The sequence below is a fragment of the Aedes albopictus genome, chromosome 1 (genome assembly GCF_035046485.1).
Source record: "Aedes albopictus strain Foshan chromosome 1, AalbF5, whole genome shotgun sequence".
In the NCBI taxonomy this organism is placed as follows: Eukaryota; Metazoa; Arthropoda; class Insecta; order Diptera; family Culicidae; genus Aedes; species Aedes albopictus.
Genome location: NC_085136.1, coordinates 87624584 through 87649655, shown reverse-complemented (window position 1 = coordinate 87649655; position 25072 = coordinate 87624584). Strand labels below are relative to the sequence as shown.

The window sequence follows — 25072 nt, the reverse complement described above, 5'->3', positions numbered from 1 at the left end:
TTGCTCTTCCCTTTAGATGCTCCCTGATCGCCGTTGCCCTAAATAGTTACCGTCATAATGTCATTTCTTGTGCTACTTTGTTATGTACAAATTGGTTCTGAATGCAGGGCATTAACAAGATAATGCACCTAAAAAGTATTTAAAAATAACCTAAATAAAAAGAGATTTTAGTGTTCTCCATTGAGCAGCTTCTGACCCCTTAAAATCCCTGAAACAGCGTTTGTTTCTTCCTGACTAAAATTTTCTTAAGAAACCACATTCGCATTGAATACCCTATTGGCAAAAACAAATGAACTATTAGAAGAAAATCATTAAAAAAATCTGCCAGATGTCTTTTTTATGAACACGCTGCCATCTATTGGTAGCGCCACGCGATACATGTTGCTCATGATGAGTTGCGATTTGACGTTTGCGTAACACGCAGACCGCTACACAAATCGCCTATTATTTTCGTTTGCATCATTCAGCAACGTGTACACTAGCAAACGTCAAAGCGATCGAACATTGGCGCCTCTGGTGGAAGAAACGTGAAAATCAAATAACATTTAAATACATCGTTAAATGTGTGTGCCCAGCACAGTGCTGAAAATGTCATTTCGTCAGATCTAAATGCAGCCACCTACAGCTCATTTTGAAAGCACAAACTTAAACTTCATGGTGAATATCAATTGGCATTTTCCGAAGGTAGTCCGTGACATTTACCTTAAATATTCGAAAAAGAGCGAGACTCCGTGACTTTCTTGTAGAACTGGATCAGCCGCACAAATTATTCATGTACCATATTTGCAGGTTCAGCTTCTAAAATAAGCTGTTGCCCTTTTCAAAGAGTGTTACGTTTATTTGTCTGTGATGTTGGCGTAGCAACTGCTAATGTTTTTATCAGAGATTTTTCCTTTCTTCAGTCATAGGCTGTTCTTTGAAGCTATACTGTTGTTGGAAACCGTACAGCTTGATTCCTTAAGCTCATTTCAAGAAAATGTGATGCGGGATAATGTCACAGAGTCGCAAATGGGGTTTATTTAGCTTTAGGATGCTAGTAGTATTGATATACCATATATATATATATATATATATATATATATATATATATATATATATATATATATATATATATATATATATATATATATATATATATATATATATATATATATATATATATATATATATATATATATATATATATATATATATATATATATGGGGTGTATAATTGGCATTTTCCGAAGGTAGTCCGTGACATTTACCTTAAATATTCGAAAAAGAGCGGGACAGTATAGCTTCAAAGAACAGCTATACTGTTGTTTTGACGGCTTTTCGGGCCCGTATGAAGTTGATCACCAATATCAACTTCTTTTCCCGATCAGCCTAGATAGCTGTGTAGTGTCGGTAGCGGTTAGTTCAACTGGCTAAGAATAGCACTACGGACCGCCTGCTCCAGTGGTAGGAATCCACTAATCAGGTGACCCCTAATTCATGGTGTTATGCGGCTTTATGCTTACCGTGCCTAGGAATGAATGGCTAGGGGGGGTCTAATAAAAACCTAACCGCAAACGGAGCCTGTGGAGTACCAGGGCACCCTCCACAGTATTTGCCCTTACTGTGCTAACCGGAGCAATAGCGCGGTGGACCTTGTGTTTCTCCGAGACAATCAGCTGCCCTTCTTCAATCTCATACTTGAGGCTGAATAAGGGCGGGATTATGAAGATGTTTTTAATTAGTTTAGATTTTCACCTATATGGTTTCGCATTATGCGTTTTACACAGTGTATTCTGTGCATCCTCGCCTTTGGCGCACTCAATTCGATACCGATCTGGCTTTATTGTTGCTGTTCTTTTTTGTGCTGTGATTGTTAAGAGTTTAATCTTGCCTAGTTTGGGTAGTGGCTACGGTTAGGATAGCTCAGATCAATCTTCAGCACAAAAGAACAGCAACGATCAATCTTTGTAGACTTATGCAAAATGGTACAGCCCAAGTGGCGTTAGTCCAAGAACCTTACTTTCGTAAGGGGAATTTCTATTTAGGAAACCTTGTGAATCCGGTGTTTGCTACTTTCAGTAAAAATGAAATGGCAAACTCACGTATCATGCCTCGAGCATGTGTGCTTGTCAACAACGCAATCGTTGCTACACTCATCTCTGAACTAACTACCAGAGATGTATGTGCTATCATAATAGATGTATCTGTTGGAAACCTCAACAGGAAATACGTTTATTGTTCGGTTTATTTACCGCATGATGAACCATCCCCTACGGATGCTTTCAAGCAAGTCATTGCATACTGCACTTCAAAAGGCCTTCCGCTAATTGTTGGTAGTGATGCTAATGCTCACCATATAATCTGGGGCAGCTCAGACATCAATTTGAGAGGCTCCAGTTTGATGGAATACTTGAGTAGTACAGATCTTGGATTACTTAACATAGGCAACCGCCCAACCTTCATGGTATCTGGTAGAGAGGAAGTGTTAGACATAACGCTTTGCTCTAGCAGAATTAGTCATGAGCTGACCAATTGGCATGTGTCAGATGAAGAATCTTTATCTGACCATCGTTACATCTTGTTTGAACATGTGAATTTTACTTCGCAAACTTTGCGTTTCAGGAAGCCCCGGTCTACCAACTGGGATCTCTTTACCGATTTGGTTGCAGCCAAATTTCATGGATACTCACCATCAATTGACACTCCAAGTGATTTAGATGATGCCGTTGATACTACAACGGCCTTCATCATGGAAGCTTTTGAAGAAGCCTGCCCTCTGCGGTCTGTGAAGACCACAAGAGGTACCCCTTGGTGGAACTCCGATCTGGCGAAGCTCAGGAAACAATGTAGAAAGAGTTGGAATAGACGACGTTCGGCTGGATCGGAGGCTTTCAGGTCGGCTCGCAAGGCCTACCAGAAAGCTCTTCGGTCTGCTGAACGATCCGGCTGGAAAAACCTTTGTACAAATGTTTCCAGTCTGAGTGAAGCCAGTCGATTGAACAAAATCCTTGCAAAATCTAAGGATTTTCAAGTGAACGAACTTCGTTTGCCAAATGGTGATTTCACTTCCTCTGATGAGGAAGTTTTAAAATGTTTATTCAGTACACACTTCCCCGGATGTGTGGATATTACATCTTCGGATGAACCTGATGTCTTTTCTTGTAGTTATGATTCTTTAGCTTCGGCTCGGAGTATCATAACTTTAGAATCGATTGAATGGGCACTTAATAGCTTTGCTCCTTTCAAATCTCCTGGGGCAGATGGGATTTATCCTATTTTGCTTCAGAAGGGATTTGATCATTTCAAACATGTTTTGAAACAACTACTTGTTTGCAGTTTTGCTACAGGGTATATTCCCAAATCCTGGCGGGATATTACTGTGAAGTTTATTCCGAAAGTGGGTCGCGCGTCGTATGAAGAAGCAAAGAGCTTCAGACCTATCAGTTTGACCTCTTTTCTTCTGAAATGCTTAGAACGCATTGTGGATCATCACATCCGTGATGTTTATCTGGCCAATGTGCCTCTTCATGTGAACCAACATGCTTACCAATCTGGAAAGTCCACTGTGACTCTTTTACACAAAGTTGTTTACGATATTGAGAAGGCATTCGCTCAAAAGCAATCCTGCTTGGGTGTTTTCTTAGATATCGAGGGTGCCTTTGACAACGTGCCTTTCGATGCCATATTGGAAGCCGCACGGGGTCATGGTATATCTCCAATGATTTCCAATTGGATTCACCAAATGCTCAAAAACCGACATCTCTTCTCGACATTGCGTCAAGCGGCGATTAGGAAATTGAGTGTTTGTGGATGCCCCCAAGGGGGAGTCTTATCACCACTTTTATGGAATCTCGTAGCAGATACGCTATTGAGGCAACTCAATAATAGCGGTTTTCCTACTTATGGTTTTGCCGACGACTACCTAACATTGTTAGTCGGTATGTGCATCAGCACCCTTTTCGACCTGATGCAAAACGCTCTTCAGGTTGTTGAGGGTTGGTGTCGCCAATATGGCCTTTCGGTAAATCCGAGTAAAACATCTATTGTTCTTTTCACGGAAAAGCGAAACCGTAATGGTGTTCGAACTTTACGTCTTTTTGATTCTGAAATCAATGTGACTGAACAGGTAAAGTACGTTGGAGTCATTCTTGATTCCAAGCTTTCCTGGACACCTCATGTTGAGTTCAGAATCAAGAAAGCTTGTATGGCCTTCGGGCAATGCCGGCGAACCTTTGGTACAACTTGGGGTCTAAAACCCAAGTATATCAAATGGATCTACACAACTGTTGTTCGGCCAATATTGGCCTATGGATGTCTTGTGTGGTGGCAAAAGGGCGAAGTGAGAACGGTCCAATCAAAGTTAGGCCATCTCCAAAGGATGTGCTTAATGGCGATGTCTGGAGCGTTCTCTTCAACTCCCACGGCAGCGCTCGAAGTTCTCTTTGACGTTGTCCCACTACACATTCATCTCAAACAAGAAGCACTTTCTTGCACTTACCGTCTATGGGTACTCGGTTTACTAGAGGAAACTCCTGTGAACCGCAGTTCAACACACACCTCGTTGTTTCCACTTTTGGTGAATTGGAACAAAGTTGTCCTTGCTCCAAGTGATCTTACAATTGCTTGTAATTTTCCATATAGGACATTTTCCACGAAATTCCCTTCCCGGGAAGAGTGGACATCTGGTTATCTGGAGAGAAGTATTTCAGACGGCATCGTATGTTACACTGATGGCTCCCTTCTAGAAGGTCGAGCAGGTGCTGGTGTTTATTCTCGTGAGCTAAGGCTGTATCAGTCTTATTCACTTGGCAGACACTGCACCGTTTTTCAGGCCGAAATCTTTGCTCTTATGTGCGGAGTGCAATCAGCACTTCAGCAGCACGTAATGGGCAAAGTAATATACTTCTGTTCAGATAGCCAGGCTGCTATTAAAGCACTTGCTTCGGCCAACTCCAGGTCGAAGATAGTTATCGCTTGTCGAACTCAAATTGAGGAGCTGAATTCAGCAAACGCTGTTCACCTTGTATGGGTACCTGGCCATTCTTCCATCGCTGGAAATGAATTGGCTGATGAGTTAGCTCGCACTGGAGCATCACATGACTTCATTGGCCCTGAGCCAGCTATTCCGGTATCCAAGTGTTGGGTGAAGCTTCAGATTGACACCTGGGCTGCCACTCAGCACAAACAATACTGGAATAGTTTGGAGTCATGTCGTCAAACAAAATTGTATTGTACTGAGCCATCTCTAGGGGTGGCAAAGTATCTAACAAATCTGTCAAAGCAGAATTGCAGCATGCTGGTCAAAGCATTGACTGGCCACTGCCGACTCAGTTATCACATGGCGAATATTCAGCAAGCTGATTCATTTGCATGTGATAGCTGTGAATCCGATTATGGAACTTCGTATCATTTAATATGTAACTGTCCAGCTTTTGCGCAATTGCGTTTCCGAGTACTCGGGAAACACTTATTAAGTGAAACTGACTTCAGAAACCTGAATCTTCAGGACGTTCTGTTGTTCTTGACCCGCTGTGGTAAAGAGCTATAGGCTCTCTTTACGCTTTATGCATTATCACAGTGCCCTTCTCAGGGCGCTATTCGAACCCATTGTGGCACGCTTATGCGTTATTACAGTGTCCTTTTCAGGACGCTATGTGAACCCATTGTGGTACGCTTTTGCGAGTATGACGATCCTATTCCCTTACCTGTCCTTTCCCATCTCCTATCCTTTTTTCCTTCCCTTCTCCGTCAGGTAAATGATGAATAGGCTCGTGTTCATGGCGATGGCACAAATTTCCCAAATGGAGGAGAACGTGCCTCTAGAGCCGACCTACTGATACCTGATACCTGATAGTAGTATTGATATACCATATATATATATATATATATATATATATATATATATATATATATATATATATATATATATATATATATATATATATATATATATATATATATCGGGTGTATAATTGGCATTTTCCGAAGGTAGTCCGTGACATTTACCTTAAATATTCGAAAAAGAGCGGGACTCCGTGACTTTCTTGTAGAACTGGATCAGCCGCACAAATTATTCATGTACCATATTTGCAGGTTCAGCTTCTAAAATAAGCTGTTGCCCTTTTCAAAGAGTGTTACGTTTATTTGTCTGTGATGTTGGCGTAGCAACTGCTAATGTTTTTATCAGAGATTTTTCCTTTCTTCAGTCATAGGCTGTTCTTTGAAGCTATACTGTTGTTGGAAACCGTACAGCTTGATTCCTTAAGCTCATTTCAAGAAAATGTGATGCGGGATAATGTCACAGAGTCGCAAATGGGGTTTATTTAGCTTTAGGATGCTAGTAGTATTGATATACCATATATAAATATATATATATATATATATATATATATATATATATATATATATATATATATATATATATAAAAATATAAATATATATATATATATATATATATATATATATATATATATATATATATATATATATATATATATATATATATATATATATATATATATATATATATATATATATATATATATATATATATATATATATATCCAAGCACTAAATCCAAGCACTAAAAGAACAGTTTATGGCTGAAGGAAGGAAAAATCTCTGATAAAAACATTAGAAGATGCAACGCAAACAAATTATTGTTTACGGTTGAATTATTGGTAAATAAAGCATCTATTCCTTGAAGTGTAGAATTAGAATTTAAGTTAAAATACAAGTTAATACAAACAAAAAAAACCTATTCCTTGAGAGATAGATTTCTCGTATACTAAAGTGTATTAAAAGGATATAATATTATGTTCACTCAAAAAAACGAATGTTGACTCGGAGGGCCAAGTTACATATACCAATCAAATCAGTTCGATGGATTGAGGTGATGTTTGTATGTGTTTATGTATTGGAGTGGGTCAATGTTGTATGGGAAATTTAAAATTTGATCGCATCAAACCGGAACAAACCTTTTTCAATCCTTGTTAGTGTTCAAAACAATGTATGGGATTTAGTATGAGAAATTTTACTTTTTGGCCTTTTTCTCATAAAGGCCTTTTTTCCTATGTTGAAATGCAGCCTTTGATGTGCCGGAAACCTTAGACGAAGACCGCAAAGCGGTTTGACCTTTGTGACAAAAAATAGCGTTCAGATCAACTGTTGGTGTTTAACATTCATCATATAAAGCAATAACATCAATAATAAAATCTAAATTTACACCCTGAACTACCAAGCGTATAACTTTTTTCGCAAGCGTTGGGTCACTTTGCGGTTTTCGACAAAGTATTTCGACATATCCTAGGTTGCGCAATACGAGGCTAATCGCTCCCAAATTCTGCACAGTTATAATGAACGCTAAAAGGAATAAAAAAAGCTGTGTTCCTAAAGAAAAATTGACCTTGTTGATCTAGTCTAGTATATACGTGCGTTGATTTTATTGAAAAATTCCTCAATGAGTGCTTAGGATTCCTTTTCGTATTAGTACTAATACCTGCAGAAGATTTTTTTAAAATGAGAAATCTTGGGAGATTCGAACAATTTTGCTAAGTTATCTCTCACATGTATTTTTAAAAAAATTTTCAGTAGTTTCTACTTGAATGCTCTCAAAAGAATTTCATTTAGGTGCGATTGGAAGCAAGATTCTGAGTTACAAAATAAATAAAACAAGCATGCTTACTAGCAATACTTAGGGGCAGAATTTGAAACAAGTATCTCTTTAAGAAGGATACAGTCTCTTCAAAATATCAGAATTATGTTTTTGCATGTGCACTAGCGCCACCTAGTGGCATTTAAAAGTATGTTATTCAAGTCTATGTCATGCTGATCAACTTAACCGAAAACACCATCTTTTTAAGTTGTCAGGATTCTGAGATATGAGGTTTTGAATATCTACATTCTCACTAGGATTCTACCCCATTACCCCGAATGCCACTACCCCGAACGCCATTACCCCGAACGCCATTACCCCGAAAGCTATTACCCCGAATAGGTCATTACCCCGAATGCCACTACCCCGAATAGGCCACTACCCCGAACGCCATTACCCCGAAAGCATATTTTTAAATGGGTTGTTCTGATGATGGTTTATATGTTTTTCGTAAAGGATATTGAAAGAGAAGCCATTAGAAGAAACAATTCAATAACATTACTGACAGCTTCAATACCAGAAGATACTGTTTGAAAGAATAACCTTAAAACAACATAAAGGAGTTATGCGTACTCTAGTGTGCGCAACTTTTCTTTGGACTGAAAGTCTCTATAATAAAGATAAATTAATCAATCAATCAGCTTTTCTTTTTTTTTTCTCGATGCTGGGTCATTAGGCCGAACGTCATTAGGCCGAATGGTCATTAGGCCGAATGGCCATCAGGACGAATTGAAAGTTAGCCGTTGTTTTTACCTTTTCCAACAATGTTTGCCAAAAACTAGTTTACCAATGAAACTAGAAAGAATAGCCTATGCTTTAAAGAAGGAAAAATTTAGGAATTGAATATCAGCAGTTTCAGCGCCAAAAACTATTTTAGCAATGATACTAGAAAGAACAGCCTATATTTAAAAGAAGGAAAAATTCATGGGTAAAATATCAGTAGATTCAGTATCAATAAAGTATCTTCGTGCCTGTCACACGATACACACATGCAAAATGGTCTTTTGCAGAGGAAGCTCTCAGTTAATAAGCTGAGAAGCAGGCTTTGTCTCAGTGGGGACGTAACGGCAAGAAGAAGACCCAATGACCATTCGGCCTGATGACCATTCGGCCTGATGACCATTCGGCCTGATGACCATTCGGCCTGATGACCATTCGGCCTGATGACCATTCTGCCTAATGACCATTCGGCCTAATGACCATTCGGCCTAATGACCATTCGGCCTAATGACCATTCGGCCTAATGACCATTCGGCCTAATGACCATTCGGCCTAATGACCATTCGGCCTAATGACCATTCGGCCTAATGACCATTCGGCCTAATGACCATTCGGCCTAATGACCATTCGGCCTAATGACCATTCGGCCTAATGACCATTCGGCCTAATGACCATTCGGCCTAATGACCATTCGGCCTAATGACCATTCGGCCTAATGACCATTCGGCCTAATGACCATTCGGCCTAATGACCATTCGGCCTAATGACCATTCGGCCTAATGACCATTCGGCCTAATGACCATTCGGCCTAATGACCATTCGGCCTAATGACCATTCGGCCTAATGACCATTCGGCCTAATGACCATTCGGCCTAATGACCATTCGGTCTAATGACCATTCGGCCTAATGACCTACTGGCTCATAAGGCCGTAAAGACATTTGGACAAACTATCACTATGCCAAATGATCATAAGGCTAGATCAAAATAATACCGATCGAAAAATTGGCCTCGAAAGAACAGCCTTAATTTAATTCGCCGAGGCCGGCAAAATAAATCGCCGAGAATCCAACAGCTGAGAGCTCGGTGAAAATCTCGGTAAAAGTTCAAATTACCGACCAGTCTGCAAAATTGACAAAGATCAACTGTCAAACTTTGACGAGTGGTTCGGTAATACATTGCCGAAAATTTCGGCATGCATTATTACCGAAACTCAGTAATGGTTATTTTTTCGTGCTTATTGATAAGAAGAAGCATAATAAAACAAAAAATGCAATTAGGTTAAAAATTGTATTCGCGCAAGCCTGGCACAAGCATTTAATGAGAAAAATACATACTACGAAATGTGTTTTTTTTTAATTTGTAATTGATGGTCCTCAGAAGGACCTTTTGGCTTTTTTCATCGTTTAATTCAATGGTGCAACACAGTTTCACATTTCCCCCTACTCCTCCTTGATCACGGATGCGCCGGGGCAGATGTCCTTCTGCATGATGGTGACGTGCTCTGCGTAGCTCGCGTACAGATGGTGTCCTCAAACGATCCGACCAAGTGCGCTTCGATGCAGTTTGTAAACCAGGACGCTGGAACGGCAGTTTGTTAATCAGCAACTCGGTGGACTTTTGGTAGGGACGGATTTCTCGGCCGGTAACGATGCGGCTACTTCTTCACTTCACCGGTCGAGGGAGAACTTTTGCGGATGGCCTTTGTGGCCAGCTGCTTACGGGGAGCCTTTTCTCCGGTGGATTCACGAGTGGTTTATTTGGTACAAATCGGTGTGGTGGCTTCTGAAGATTATGTCCGGCAGCAAAAAACAGCGAGAATCCGGCACTCCTCCTGCGGCGCTCCATCTCCAAAACAACGATCTGAAATAGAAATTAATAGAAGCATCCATTTATTAATGAAAATTAACTGCAAAAGCATACACAACATTAGTTTAAAGCGATTTTAATTACTTTACTTACGAGATAATCATTCCAGCGGTGAGTGTGAAAAATCCTTTTTTGAAGATGGCACCCGGCAACGCGTTTCATTTTCATTTTTGACTTTTTGACAGCTGCGCTCTACCGAAATTCAGCAACGTGATTAGATTGCCGATTGCTGTGGCAAAACAGTTTGCCGATAATCAGTAATGAACGTGAATTACCGAATTTCGTTATTTTTGACAAGTTATTTTCGATGAACTGTCAAATTTTAACGATATTTCAGTTAAAATAACCTTTACCGATTGAGTTCGTTATTCGCTTTTACCGAGATCAAATTTGGAGATTAAGTGTGTAACTAGAAAGAACAACCTATAAATTGAAGAAGGGCAAATCTCATATAAAGTAAGCACTTCAACTGCCTGTAAACTGAAAAACAGCCTTTAACGAAAAAAAAGTTACAGTTAAATCGCGCCAGTAAAAAAAAAAGTCCATTTTGTCCAACGATGCTGGCTTTGCTTTGCAAGTACTGCAAGTACTAAAATCTTGAAAATATTTGAAAACAATTTCAGGGTTTGACGTTCCGGAAACTGATCATTAACTGATACAATTTTACTAATTTTAATAAGAAACAAAATATCAGATCATGTTTAAATGTACTAAAATTAATTAATATAATGATCTCAGAATTTCTTTGAAATATTTTTTTCGAAAAAATGGGGCATTTTGGAAAATAGTATAGAACCAATTCATTATAGTAGGGCCACAGCCAATGCATACTGATAGACTCAATCAAGATAATGAGTTTTATATGCCAACTGAATCGCTACACTCCAGCATAGCCATGAACATTGAGACCGAATAATTTATAGATCGACTGAAGAGCAAAATATCGAACCAATTTGACCGCCAGTTAATTTTCAAAAACTTAATTTGAAAGAACCGCCTATTATTCAAAGAAGAACAAATCCACTATGGAGTTAGTAGTTCGTCTGTAAATAAACTATATAACACTATATAACTATATATCGTGGTGGCTTACGGTCTCTGAATAAAACTAAGTTAATCAACTTTACTTTGCAGATAGTTGAGTAAAATTTGATGCAAAGAACATCAAATCGGGTTAGGGATCCATGTATGTACTAACTCTTCAAAGACTGGTAAGTGCTGGTATGCAAGGAACATACTTAAATCTTTATTACTGATCATATGTTTCATGTTTGGAATGGTATTGTTGCTAATGTTAAAACCCGGGTTCTAAACTTTTTACTGGGGAGAATTTAGCAGTAAAACAAGGATGATGCTAGGTTTCCGATTCATGGCCAATTATCAGTGCTCTTATTTTGTTTTCTATAAGAAAGAAATTTCTAAGAAAACAAAACAAAAACTGTATCAAAATCGATACTTTGATGCTCTTCAATGGTAATTAAGTAATGCGACATGCACTACACTAAGGATACGGGTAATGCACAATAGATCTAATAACTGGTCGCAGTGACGGACCCGAGCAGGAATAAAAAAAATGTGCCAGGAATTTGTACCACAATCCTATCGAAAGCTCCTCAGTAGATTTTTCTAGGAGTTTTTGCAGATGTTTTTCAAATATTCCTTAAAGAAAAGTGTCCATGATTTGCTTCGAAAATTGTTGAAGGAATTTCTCCAGGAGTTCTTCTAAACATTTTCCACCAAGATTTTCCACCAGGTCTCAAAGAGTTTCTGTATGTATTTTTATGTATATCTTTCGGAAACCTTCATTGGTTTTAATTTGCAGTCCTTAAGATATGACTCCCGGAACTCTTTTTAGAATATATCCAGAGATTTCCACATTCGACTATTGATTTCTTCTAATTTTTTTTCTGGAAGTCATTTGCAACGTGTTCATGTTATAGTAATTTGAAGATTTCTTCAGAATTCCTTCAAGACTTTCTGCCAAAGATTCCTTCTAAAATTTCTTCAAGAACTCTTTCAGTATTCAAAGGGTGATGATTTTTTTTGTTTTGTTTTGCCTTTCTCGTACACTAAGTGTGTGTTCACTTCAAAAATGACTTTTTGATAGAAGGCCCGGAAGGTCGACCCAAGCAGCATACAAGTCACAAAGGAGTGTCGACAGCACAGTTTTTTGGTTGGACACAAGTCATTTTCAAGTTATTCTTCCTTTGAGTTAGAATTACATGAATGTAGCTTCTGTACAACCAAAAACCTGCGCTGTCGACACTCCTTTGTGACTTGTGTGCTGCTTGGGGAGTCACATATACCAATCAACTCAGATCGACGAATTGAGGTGATGTCTGTGTGTGTGGATGTGTGTGTGTATGTGTACAAAAAACTCACATCACTTTTTGACAGTAAACCTCAACCGATTTTAATGACTGACGGTTCATTCGACGCGGAATCTGGTCCCATTGTTTCCTTTTGAAAATGGTTCGGATCGGTCCAGCCGTTCTGGTGTTATGGCCATTTAGGTGTTCTGGACTAGTACTCTTGGAAGGGGCCACACATAAAAATGTAACAAACACATACATGTGAAACATTAAACTGCGGCATTTCCGATTACCTGATAAACAGTTAGCAAGAAACAATCTCAGACCATATCTGAACCGGTAATGTTCCGGAATAGGTTCCGGATGTCCCGCTGGAAGTGGCCAAATATAAAAGTGATCCAAAACTCTGCAAGCGGCACATCAAACTGCGGCATTTTCGATAACTTGATAAACAGTTAGTAAGAAAATAGTCTCAGACCATATCTGAACCGGTAGTGTTTCGGAACTGGTTTTTGGTGTCCCGCCGGAGGTAGCCAAATATACAAAATTAAATCCATGCATGCAACATATCAAAACGGGCCTTTTTGATAACCTAATGAAAGCTGGCAAGAAAATAGTCTCAGACCATATCTGAACTGGTAGTGTTCCGGAACCGGTTTTGGATGTCCCACTAGAAGTGGTTAAATATAAAAGTAAACCAAATCCATGCATGCGACTTATCGAAGCTCGGCTTTTATGATATTGAAAGGTTGGCATAAAAAAAGACTCAGACCATGTCTGGACCGGTAGAGTTTCGGAACCGGTTCCGGGTGTCCCGCCGGAAGTTTCCGTATATAAAAGTGAACAAATCTTATACATGCGGCACATCAAATCACGACTTTTCCGACAACTTGATGATCGCTAATCAAGGAAGTAGGCTAAGACCACAGGGACTGCCAGTAGTGCCGAAACCAGTTCCGAGTTTCCCTCCAAAGGCGGCTAAATATAAAATTGAACAAAACCCATGCATGCGAAACAACAAAAACGCGGCTTTTTTGATAGCCTAATAAACTTAGCAAGCAAATAGGCTCAAACCAAACCCATGCATTGAGGTATCGTGACTTTTTTGGTAACATGGCGAACAGTTGCAAAAAAATAGACGCAAGCCATATCAGTGTGATACGGAACCGATTCCGGGTGTCCTGCCAGTAATGGTCAAATGACATATCACTGACTTATTCAGTAACATGATAAACGGTTAGCCAGCAAATAATCACAGACCATATTTGGGAGAACCAGTAGTGTTCCAGAACTGGTGATGAGACGAGTTACTCGCCGGAAGTGGTAAAATATAGAGGCAAACCAAACCAGAGCGGCATTTTTGATAATCTGATGAACGGTCAACAAGAAACTAGTCTTAGGCCACATCTGGAACTAGTAATATATCAGCGATTTTCTCTGATATTATTTTCGGTATTCTTTCCGGCATTCCTGTATTCATCTTTAATTTTTTTCATAAATTTTTGTTCATTTTATTGGAATTTGAATATAAATAAAAAGTTTATTTGAGAATTAAAGCTGTGAAAAACCTAGGGCGTAAGCGGGTTACGTGTGCCTTTTAAGCGCAAGCCAATAAATCGGGAATTAACTCCAGATTAGTTCTTTCTGCGGAAGGGAAATAAAGTTTTTGGTCTTGTTGGTGAACAAGCTCAGATTTACAAACCTAGGAAGGAATTCTTATTAGAATCCCTGATGAAATCTCTTAAGGAAGCCCTGGAGGAATGCGAGCATGTAGCCTTAGAAAAATCCTTGAAGGGATTATTAGAGATCTCTGAAAGAATTCTGAAAAGATCCCACGGGCAAATTATTGGTTGAATCTTTGGACAGTATTTGTAGCAATTTCTGAGATAATCCCCAAAGATACCTTTAACCGTTATGTGGCCGGCAAACTTTTTGCTTTTTTCTACACCGTGTATTTTAAATGGGTGCTGGGTACCCGGGTACCCTGCCGGCCACATAAGGGTTTACGGAATTCTTAGTTAAATCTCTGCAAAGAAAAACGTATTATGATAGACCCATGTAAATCAAATCGAGTCGAAACTTACCGAAATGATATGGTGGAAGCACCCCCAGTAAAATTCTTGTAGAAATCCCTGAAAAATCCTTGGATGGATCCTTAAAGAAATTCATGGAGGGATCGTTGTAGGGATCCCTGGAGGGATTTCTACATATATTTCTGGATGTTATGAAACAAGTTTTTATCCTTCCGACAATCGCACCATCAGCAACCATTTCCATACGCTCAGGCTGAGTACAAAATGCGAGATTTTTTCAGCGTGTTGTACAAAATACAACAGTGCGATCACTCGAGGGTTAAGGAAATCCTTGAAAAAACTCTCAAGGATGTCCTGGCAAAATTCTTTTGCAAATTTTAAAGTAGTTTGCTTCGACATTTCATAGTAATTTAACAAATAAAACTAGGCGTTATCCTAGAGTTATAGTAGAGAATAAACATTAGGGTGGCCCACACTTATATGAAAAACAAAAATTTCGAAAAATGCCAAGTCTTACCTCCTAAATCAGTTGTTTTGGACTCCCAGAAGCTACGTTCAAAATTTGAGCAAAATCTATTGAGCCTAAGGGGGCGCTCAAAACGCTTGAAGTTTGTATGGGAAAACTTGGCCAAATGTATGCAGAAATTTTAAGTTTTCGCATTTTGCCGCTAGGTGGCGCTATAAGCGTTCAATAATCAAACCCTTTGGTATTATTGTAGGTGACTATATGCCAAACAACTTTGTCGAAGACCGCGAAGTGATCCGACGGCTGTGAAAAAAGTTATATCCTTATCTTATACCAAAAATAAGATAACCCAGAGTTTCCATATCTTTGTTGATCTCAGCCCACCCAACACTTACTTGCCCCATCCGAAGCCTTGACGTTCGGTGTCCTCATGCCATTCTGATGCAAAATATCGATCAGCTCGTACCGCAGGGTACTAATGTCCTGCCGAATCTCCATCACGTCATCCTCAGTGATGCCAAAGTCATCCCGTTTCCGCTGCTCGGCCGTCACATACCGCCGCACTAGCAGCCGCATCACATTCTCGTGACGCCGCTGGGCCTTTTCGCGGTTTCGTTTCTGCAAGGGTTCGTGGGATAATTTGATTGGTTGTTTTGTTCAAAAGTTACGAAAAGGATTTAGGAAACTTACCAGAATACTCGTCGTCGACCGTTTGTCCTTGCTGCATTTGCATAAGCTCATAATCTTGTCGAAGTTTTTGACCGAAGGCACCAGATTGAAGGGCGGGGGTAGCGTATCACCATCTTCGAAGTAGCTCATCCACAGCCGGGAGCGAGCAAACTTCCACTCGCTGTCCGAACGTTCCTTGGTGGAAGGGAAGGTGGAGAGATAAAAAAGTGTTATGATTGACCCACGTAAATCAAATCAAGTCGAAACTTACCGAAATGATTTGGTAGCTGTTGCTCATCATGGCGATCAACATGTTTAGGAGGACAATAATGTTGATGACACTGTACGAACCGAACATAAGTAGAGCCCAAAACCGGGTGAAGCTCTTGATTCCGGCCAGTTCGAAGGCCATCAGATCTACTAAGCCGAAAGATGCCCAGAACAGCGATTGGGATGTTTCGAAGAGGTTCGCAAATCGACGCCAAATACCGCACGCTTTTTCGTTGTTTTCAAAATCTGGAAGCCCGGACGGAAGATGGTAGCATTTGTTCTTTTCCAGGACGGCGTAGTACCATAGAAGTTGGTTAAGACCACAGCCGAAGGCGAACAGTACCAGGGTGTAGATGAAGAAGAACTTGATGATGTCGATGATCATTCGGCCGAGGGATACCTGTTGATGGATGGATTGAAGAACTGGTGAACTGCTGGAACTCTAGGGTTGATCGAACTCACCTGTAGCGGTCCCAAGTGTGGATTAATCGAAAAGATGTGAACCAGCTTGAGGAACGAGAAGATCATACCAGCAGCGAATGCTCCTTCAGAGAGTAGCATCGGATCAAATTGATCCCATTGCTCACGAGGATACCATGGGTTGAGACCTGCCCTAGAATCGCGCTTCAAGAATAAGGATCAACCGGTTTAACACCATAATCACCTTCAAATCCTCAACAGAATGCATCGTTAACTCACCCAAACCGTGTACCAGGACGTGAACCGCAAACTGATCCACGCTATGTAGAACGAGTTCGAGATGAAGTCCACGATGTTCCACAGATCCGTCACGTACTCCAGCAGGCCATCGTTCCAGAGCGATTTGATCTCGTGCCATATCAAGCTGATGATGTACAGTATGACCAAACACTCCGCTAGGCCCGGTAGCGATCCACGCTCCTTCCGTTTCCACTCTTTCAGTATCTCCTGCATCCAGTCCGGCCCAAACCATTCGATAGCCAAGTATTCGACTCGTTGCGAGGCAGCTCCCAGTAACACTGAGAAACAACGACTTGATCAACTATGTACTTCCCGAATTCCCCCAAAGAACTTACTCAAAAAGAATGCATAGCTAGCCGAGTGGACGATGAACTTCACAAAGGGTTTCTTCATGAACTGTCCCATCAACGAGTTGGGTGCGATCATGTAGATCATACTGTAAACCGGAAACATGGCGCCCAGTTTGGCCACCTGGGTGATCTGACCAACGGGGGACTTGCGTCGAAAACCCGGCAAACCCTCGTACCAGATCGCTGCCAGCAGCTGTTGCACGTTCGGGTGAGCTACGAACTATTTCGTAAAACAGATCTACAGTTATGATCCAACGTTCAAACAGGGCGTTTGATAATCTTACCAGTTTCTGTTTGAACTTCAGTGCCAATTTCAGTCGATCCAGCGTTTGGCGTTCGCCCGGTTCCCAGTTGTCTATGGCGCCGGCGTTGTAGTTTAGCATGATCTCCAGCTCGGTGGACGTTCGGGCATGATCCAGCAGGGAGGTGGCGAACTCTTGCACGTTGGCTCGCATTGTCTGTAGTGGAGAAATTGTCGGTAACTATGTTCTGCTTGGTAGTGTTTCAAGTAACATTTTGATGACCAATTAGTGAAAGTTTTGAGAACCGTCATAACCCTTATACCTTTTATTTTAGTTTTATGATGGTTTTAAGAACCTCTTCTAGTCTATTTGTTACTTGGGTCCACATATTCACGTATGTTTTACACCTGCAAACCAACGTATGGAAATAATTCCCAAGGAACAGTTTCAAGTCCAATCAGTTTCCACGAGGTTTTAATAACCATCGCAACGTCTTATTGGTTTTCTGCTGGTTTATGGTGAATTTGAGAACTTCTTTGGACAAATTTGAATTAAAAATGTTACTTAAAATTAACGTATTCCGTTTAAATGTTAACTTCCAATTAGTTTAAGGATAACTTCTGAGACCTGTGATAAAACTTAAATTCTTTTATATTGGTTTTATAATGGTTTTTACGATCTCCATAAATCTTCTTGACTTTTCTTAATTTGTTGACTTGTTACTTAATTTGTTGGTACTATGAAGTTTGTCGTTTAGGGGCTGTCCATAAACCACGTGGTCATGAGGGGGGGGGGGGGGGGTTCGGCCAATGACCATTTTGTATGGACCAAAATAAAATTTTGTATGGACAAATTACCACGCGGGGGGGGGGGGGGGGTTGAAAAGTCCCAAAAAAATGACCACGTGGTTTATGGACAGCCCCTTAGTTGCTTTTAATAATCAATCCGTTTCCAAGAAATGAAGTATTCCAATGCTATTATCATTCCAGCTAGATAAGAAGTCTTATAAATATGAACGAAGTAACATGGTACAACAACCATTTCGCGAAACGGGCTCCACTCCACTATGGAAACCGCATTTCGTCGATCGGCTTCATATCAGTTTCTCCCACAATGTTTGGGACTGGGAACAAATTTGATTACGTTGAACATACCTACTGTTGTCAGAACAACTGATTTATTTGATTGCGGAAATTTTGATATGCGTTCGAGAAAAGGGTCCGGGATTGGAAAGCTCAACTTGTGCTACCCTCCGCACCCTTCAGCCAAGTTAATATGCGCCATTCCACAGGGATGTGTAGGTTGTTACTGCCTTTCCCCGATTTGAAGTAAGTAAGAACCGGCGTATTTACAAATAAGAAAATCTGCTTTTCAGGAGTAAAAGAAAAGCAAGTAAAATACTGTTGCACTCAATTTCAACGATTTTAACGATGTGTTTGCATCCTATGATGTTGATCTCACACGACGAATCACGTACCAAACATAGGATGCAAACCCATAGTTGGAATTAAACGTAGCAGTATTCACCTCAATTTCATTTAACTTACAAGTATTCTACTCCCAGGTTTATCATCAGCTTTTGATGATAATATGAGAAGATGAAAGCAGGTCCAAATGTAGGATCTATCGGGAATCTACCATGTCGGACATACCTGGAATACCTACCCGATAACAAAATGATATCACTTTGATAATAAACTGCCCAACTAACAATCGCATGCCGCAAACAAGCATGCAGGCTAAATTGTTGCTTTATAATAGTGATGATAGCTGAACTAAACTTGTGCTGTACACATTATTGTACAAATACTTTTCCAATTGTAAATGCAGCCAATGTTCAACCTTTCGTATCGGTATTACGTTTCATAACATTTTTATTCGACTTGCAGTAATTACTTTACAAAATAGTTCAACAAGACCTTTTTCTGCTTTTTGTTAAGTTCATGTAAAAATTAGCATTATTATCTATATATATAAAAATGAGTTTGAAGTCCCTTTGAGGCAACAAAACTCACGAACGGCCGAACCGATTAGCATGACCCTTGCACAGTTCGATTCGTATTTATGGTGGCTGTGTTTATATGTATTAAAAGTTACAAAAATGAACTGAAAAACAAGAAATATTAAGAAAATACTGAGATATGTGTGAACTGGGTACAAAGTCAACATGACCGCAAGAAAACCAATCTAGAGTGCTTTGCTGTAATGACCTCAACAGCTGTCAACCACCACAACTGGCAAGACAAAGTTTGCCGGGACAGCTAGTTATGTATAATGTGTAGTTCACAAGTCAAATAAGCGTTTGCGTTTCATCATACTTCGATTCAGTGTACATGATGAAAAACACGTGTTTTTTATTGAACAGCAGCTGAATTAATGTGTTGTTCAGTTGTTAACCATAAACAGAACATGATTCACCACTGCTGAATAGGAGTCAAAGTGTAACCATTATTAAACCACGGCACGGGAAGTTTATGTTTTGATGTGAGCGCTTCGATTCATCATCTGCTGGATGGCGCAGTTAAGAAGTTCGAGTCTTGATTTCGGTAAATTTTTGTGTAGTTATTATTTCACAATAGTTGTTCACAGCATGAGTGATGATCAGAAACTCTCGTGGAAATTCAAAAAAATGCATTTTTTTTTAAAATATTTTTGCGGAAGCTGAATAACATCTTTACTATATATTTGTCAAACGATTAAACAACAAACAGTTTAGTTGGTATACAACACTATGCTTTATAGTTTCTCCAAATTTGTGTAAACAAAACCCGATCAAATTTTGTGCCTGAAAATTAACCAAATATTATTCAGCATCATGATGAATTAATTCGTCGTGAAGGCGCTTGCAAAATGAGGTAATGTTAGTTGGGTGCGTTATCGGCGGGACCCACATGTACATAATACATAGTTGAAAACATTCGTTGTACATAATAAGAAACTTTTTTCAATTGCTGGCGATGCCGGTAAAGTAGTTTTTACCATTTTTGGATCGATAAAATAGTTCTGAATGATAACTAATTGGTAACAAAACCTGTTACCAATCAGCTGTCTTTTTTCATGTTGATAACTAAATGTAGTGTTGGACAATTGTATAACATACCCAGTAAACCACATATCGTAAAACGATATACAACCAAAATCTTATTTTATTCTGTCAGAAATCGAAATCGCAGAAAACGGTAAATGTTGCAACAATAATGCTGAAAAAATTGTATAGAAATCGGCATTGCGATTTGTTTACGATGAACAGTATTATAAACAGCTCGAGGCGTAAATAGAGAGAATTGAAGTCGTTACTAGCTGTTAAAAATGCTATATCTTATATTCAGTCAGATTAGCATTAAGTGAAATCGTAATGCCTTCAAAGAAGTTGTCACCCATCAAGCCAAGACGAAATAAAATCGTCATTGCGATTCAGCTGGTAGTTTGTTGATTTTCAATGTAGGGCTCAAAATAACTCGAAACCATACGCATTGACCAAATGCTAAATTTCTAAATTCTGGTTGTATTCGATACATGCACGCGTGAAACAGGCCGACAGTCAACACAATCGATGAGCAGCACAAATCCCATCTCCCCCACGTCACATCAGCCGGTACATTACACAATTTGGCATTTACTCCACTCACCTCGCCTCCGTTCCAATCCGTTTTCATCATCCAAACTATTAAAATTATGCATCTGTTGATTTCAATTGACACAGTAGTAGGTACTTGCCGATAAATAAAACTAGGTGCTAATTAAACAATCATACCTAATCCTTTTGAATGGTTGGGGTGCTGCAAATTGTTTGTTGCTGCTGTTCCGCATTTGGATGCGGCAATCTGATCCATATCCTGTTCATTTCCAGGCATTCAGCGCACTCCTTGTGAAGACGTTTTAATATTCACTGCTGCTGATGACCGCGGCGCATAATGTTTTGTAGGTTTAAAGCGGGTTTCCACTAGAAAACGGAGGTAATTCGCGTAACTTTTTCCGCGACGACGGCGACGACAACGACGACGACTAGAGCGCGGCGGCGGTGACTGTTCTGATATAAACAAGACAAGTAGCATAAAGCGCCATCCAAAATCTCTAGAAGTTGTATATCTGACAGATACCTATGTTGTATTAATTATCAGGTTTAAAAAACACTAAATGGAATCGCAAAGACTTAGTGAGAATTGAAAGCAAGTCTCCGTATTAGCATAAAATAGTACGATGCGGTTAAGCTCTGAGTTTAAATTGGCCAATATTCAATTGTTATCCAAGTAATATGAATTGGTACCGTGGTACGGTATTGGATTACGGATCTCGAGGTTCTGAGATCGAAGCTGGATATGGACTTTTGACCTTTTTTCATCGGTAAATTGGGGCGTCGTATAAGTTATCACGTAAAGTCGTTTTTATTTTTCCACCGATATTTGAGGGCATCGTATTACTGTTCACAGGAAGTCAAGAAAAGTCGTCAGAAGTATGTATATGGCCTCCACTTTGGTACGTATATAGCAGTTTTGTGCACTTTATACGAGTGCATTGGCTCTTATATGGATGTGTATAACAAAAATTAAACAGACCAAAATGTTGACTGGGTAATTAGTTATCAACTTGAACTCAATGATAACTTAACTTCTTATCATTTTGGTATTCGAGGAGTAAATTTGAGTTATCTTTTTTGTTATGTTGACTCTTAATTCAACCTAAATGATAACAAACTCAATTATCAAAGGAATGATAACCAGGTAAACGAACACTTGTTATCATTTTGTTATTCGCCTTTGCTCGGGTAGCGTTTTAGGCCATTAAAGGGCGATTTCTTCATCCTTGCTTAAGCGTTAAGCCAGGTTTAACTGTATGGGTAAGCCTGGCTTACCGGTTAAGCCGAGGTGAACAAATCATCCCTAAGGAGGTTATTGTCTCCATCAAAGTTGCTCAGAAGGTTAGAGCTATAAGCCGTTCTGGACCACATGAAAGGTACTGCCTTTGGAAAAAGTTGTTAAGAGTAATGAAACTTTCAAGCTAGACAACAATTAAGTTGAAATTTGCTCACTACGGGGTGCTAGTGTCAGTTCAGTAGAAGTGTCGTATATCTCATAGTTTCGAATGATACTTTCTTCGTCAACGATGTAAACAAGAAAAAAACTCTTACAAAGAAAACAATTTAGTTCACTATTCGTTCACAACGAGGAGTTTCTGTTTTTGAAGCTTTCAGTTTTATCTGAGCTTTTTTTTTATCTTTATTATCGAGACTTTCAGCCCGAGACTGGTTCGTCTCCGATTATCTGAGCTTTCTAAAGTTTCTTCGGAATTTCTTCCAGGATTTTCGCTACTTTGCAAATCCTTGTAGTAATTTCTTTGACAATGTCTTCTAAAATTTATTTGAGAAATCCTAGGGTAATTACATTATTGTTTATTGGGAATTTCTTAAACAATTCCTAACCCCATCAGCATATTTTATTTATTTGTTTGGCAGTTTCTTCTAAAAAATAATTTCGACAACAAGATGATTAATTTTGTTTAACCACTCCTCGTCGGATTTTGTACTGGTCGGAACTGTCAAACAGTTGCCTAGCTGTCAAAAGGGGATTTATAAAAATCCCTTTTTTGAATGATTTTAGGTGTCATAATAAAGTAAAAGAATCTGAAAAAAAATCATCATGGCTCAGAAAAAGGTTCTCTTTCGTATAAAATGCAAGAAAACCAACACATTTTTTTAAAATTTAATAACCTAATTGCTTCAACAATTCTCACAGGAAACGTCGAAACAAATAGCAAATATACTGCCAGATCAATTACAAAAAAAATGCGGAGATCGACCTTCCAAACTATCTTCTAAAAAATTGCCAAAGAATGTTTCGATAAAAATTGACAAATTAATGCTCGAAGCAATAACCGAATGAATTCACAAAGACGATGTTGGAAGAATTCCAAGAGAAAAAGCCGAAGAACGCATACATCTTGTGGCTTGTTGATACGTGTGCCTGTCTTAGCTGTTGCTCTGATTTAAAATCGCGTTATAAACTGTTTATTCACTGCCTAAAATCAATCAGCGCGACGTTGGGTCTGTAAGTTTAGTAGCTCTTCCTTTCGTGCTTGGTACAGTTAGGGAACGTCCATAAATTACGTCACGCTTTTAGGGGGGAGGGGGGGTTCAGTAAAGTGTGACAACCCATACAAAAATGTCAAAGGTCTCATACAAAAAGTGTGACATAGGGGGGAGGGGGGGTTGAAAATAGGCAATTTTTGCGTGACGTAATTTATGGACGCTCCCTTAGTGTCAGTGTCACTAGAAGCCAATAAAGTGAATTTAATTTCAACGTCGTTTTCAATCTACAATGGCAAAAGACAGAAAGTGCAAGAAATGCTCTCAGTACATTGACGGTCTCGTTGATCTTTACACTGTATGTGAAGGCGATTGTGCGTGTTTTTTTCATGCTGAATGTGTTAGTCTGAAGGAAGGGGATTTTGATACACTCTCGCGATCACAAAATATTTTGTGGATGTGTGACGCCTGTATGAACGCTTTTCGGAGAACGAGAGAAGGCATTCAATCCACCTCAACCTCGGAGAGCACAAACACTGTGGAGCAAGAAGTTAAGCAGCTGAAGAATACCGTGAATGAAATTCTAGACACTCTATCCAAAATCGTACCTACGACTTGCCCGAACCCACCAAAAATATTGCACTCAACTCCGATCTCGACACGCACGCTTTCGAACGGAACGAATGGATGTGATAGCAATCATGAAAGCCGACACCGAGGATGGGACAATAGTACATCGAACGACGACTATTTTGCATTGTTCTTATCGAATATCAATCCGAGTGTTTCTGATCGTGATGTCCATCGAATGGTATCCCGCGCTCTAGACATTCCCGATCCCGAACGCTTGGATGTAATAAATCTGACACGAAATGTTAATGATCGGAGATTGTTGGATTTTGTATCGTTTAAGGTGATCGTTAGCTATAAATGGAAAGAACGAGCGCTTGATCCGTCAACGTGGCCTGTTAATGTAAAGTTTCGAGAATTTGTTAGCAGGCATAATACTACTTGGCAACCCTAATTGTAATAGTCCATTGATATCTAAAGCAGATATTAGGTTGGCATGTTTGTTCGTTTATATACTTTGATTGTTTTTGAATTACCGATGTGTAAGTTAGCTTATAACTTGTCGTTAGTAAACCGTGATAAAATTGGGTGTTAGATTTGTTCTGTTAATGATCTTGTGAAGATGTTTATGAATTTGTATGAAATTACTGTTAACATAGTTTTAAGATATTCAATAAGACAATGATTGTCAGTTCAATTAATGAAAATAAACAAATAAACAAAAAAATGTCGAAGAAATCGTCTTATCCATTACTCCATGACTGAAGAAGGAGTTGCCAAGGAAACTTCAAAATAAATAACCGAGGTATTTCTCGAATAAATTGCCAAAGTAAATTGAAAAAACATAGTGAAAAAATCCCAAAAAAGTTGGCACATGAATTCAAAAAGGATTTTCCGAATAAATTATAAACGAGTTTCTGGAATAATTTCTCAATTTTTCTTTTTCCTAAATGTTCCCAAAGGCATGGCCTGATAATTTTTATCAAAGGAATAGTAACAAAAAAATCCAAAACATTCTAACGCGTTCATAAATGCCGAACAATTTTCTAAAGAGATTGCTGGATGATTGAATATAATTACCGAAACAGTTTTCCAAGGAATTGCTGACCAAATTTCCAAAAGGGGTTTCTGAGAAGTTTTCAAGAAATATCCACAATTTCCTGAACGCTTTTATACTTTTGAGCAACTCTAGTGAA

The 25072-nt window shown here is 39.3% G+C and overlaps 1 protein-coding gene across 1 annotated transcript in view; it reads right to left on the bottom strand.

The window, feature by feature from the left end:
* Positions 1–25072, bottom strand: part of LOC115254485 (transient receptor potential protein-like) — a 70176-nt gene that overhangs the window by 5275 nt on the left and 39829 nt on the right. Inside the window, exons 6-12 of the mRNA XM_029852035.2 lie at positions 17327–17500; positions 17028–17262; positions 16672–16970; positions 16435–16596; positions 15974–16372; positions 15724–15897; positions 15429–15651 (exon numbers count right to left, since the gene is read on the bottom strand). Of these exons, the coding sequence (XP_029707895.2) occupies positions 15429–15651; positions 15724–15897; positions 15974–16372; positions 16435–16596; positions 16672–16970; positions 17028–17262; positions 17327–17500 (1666 nt within the window). The remainder of the gene's footprint in view (positions 1–15428; positions 15652–15723; positions 15898–15973; positions 16373–16434; positions 16597–16671; positions 16971–17027; positions 17263–17326; positions 17501–25072) is intronic.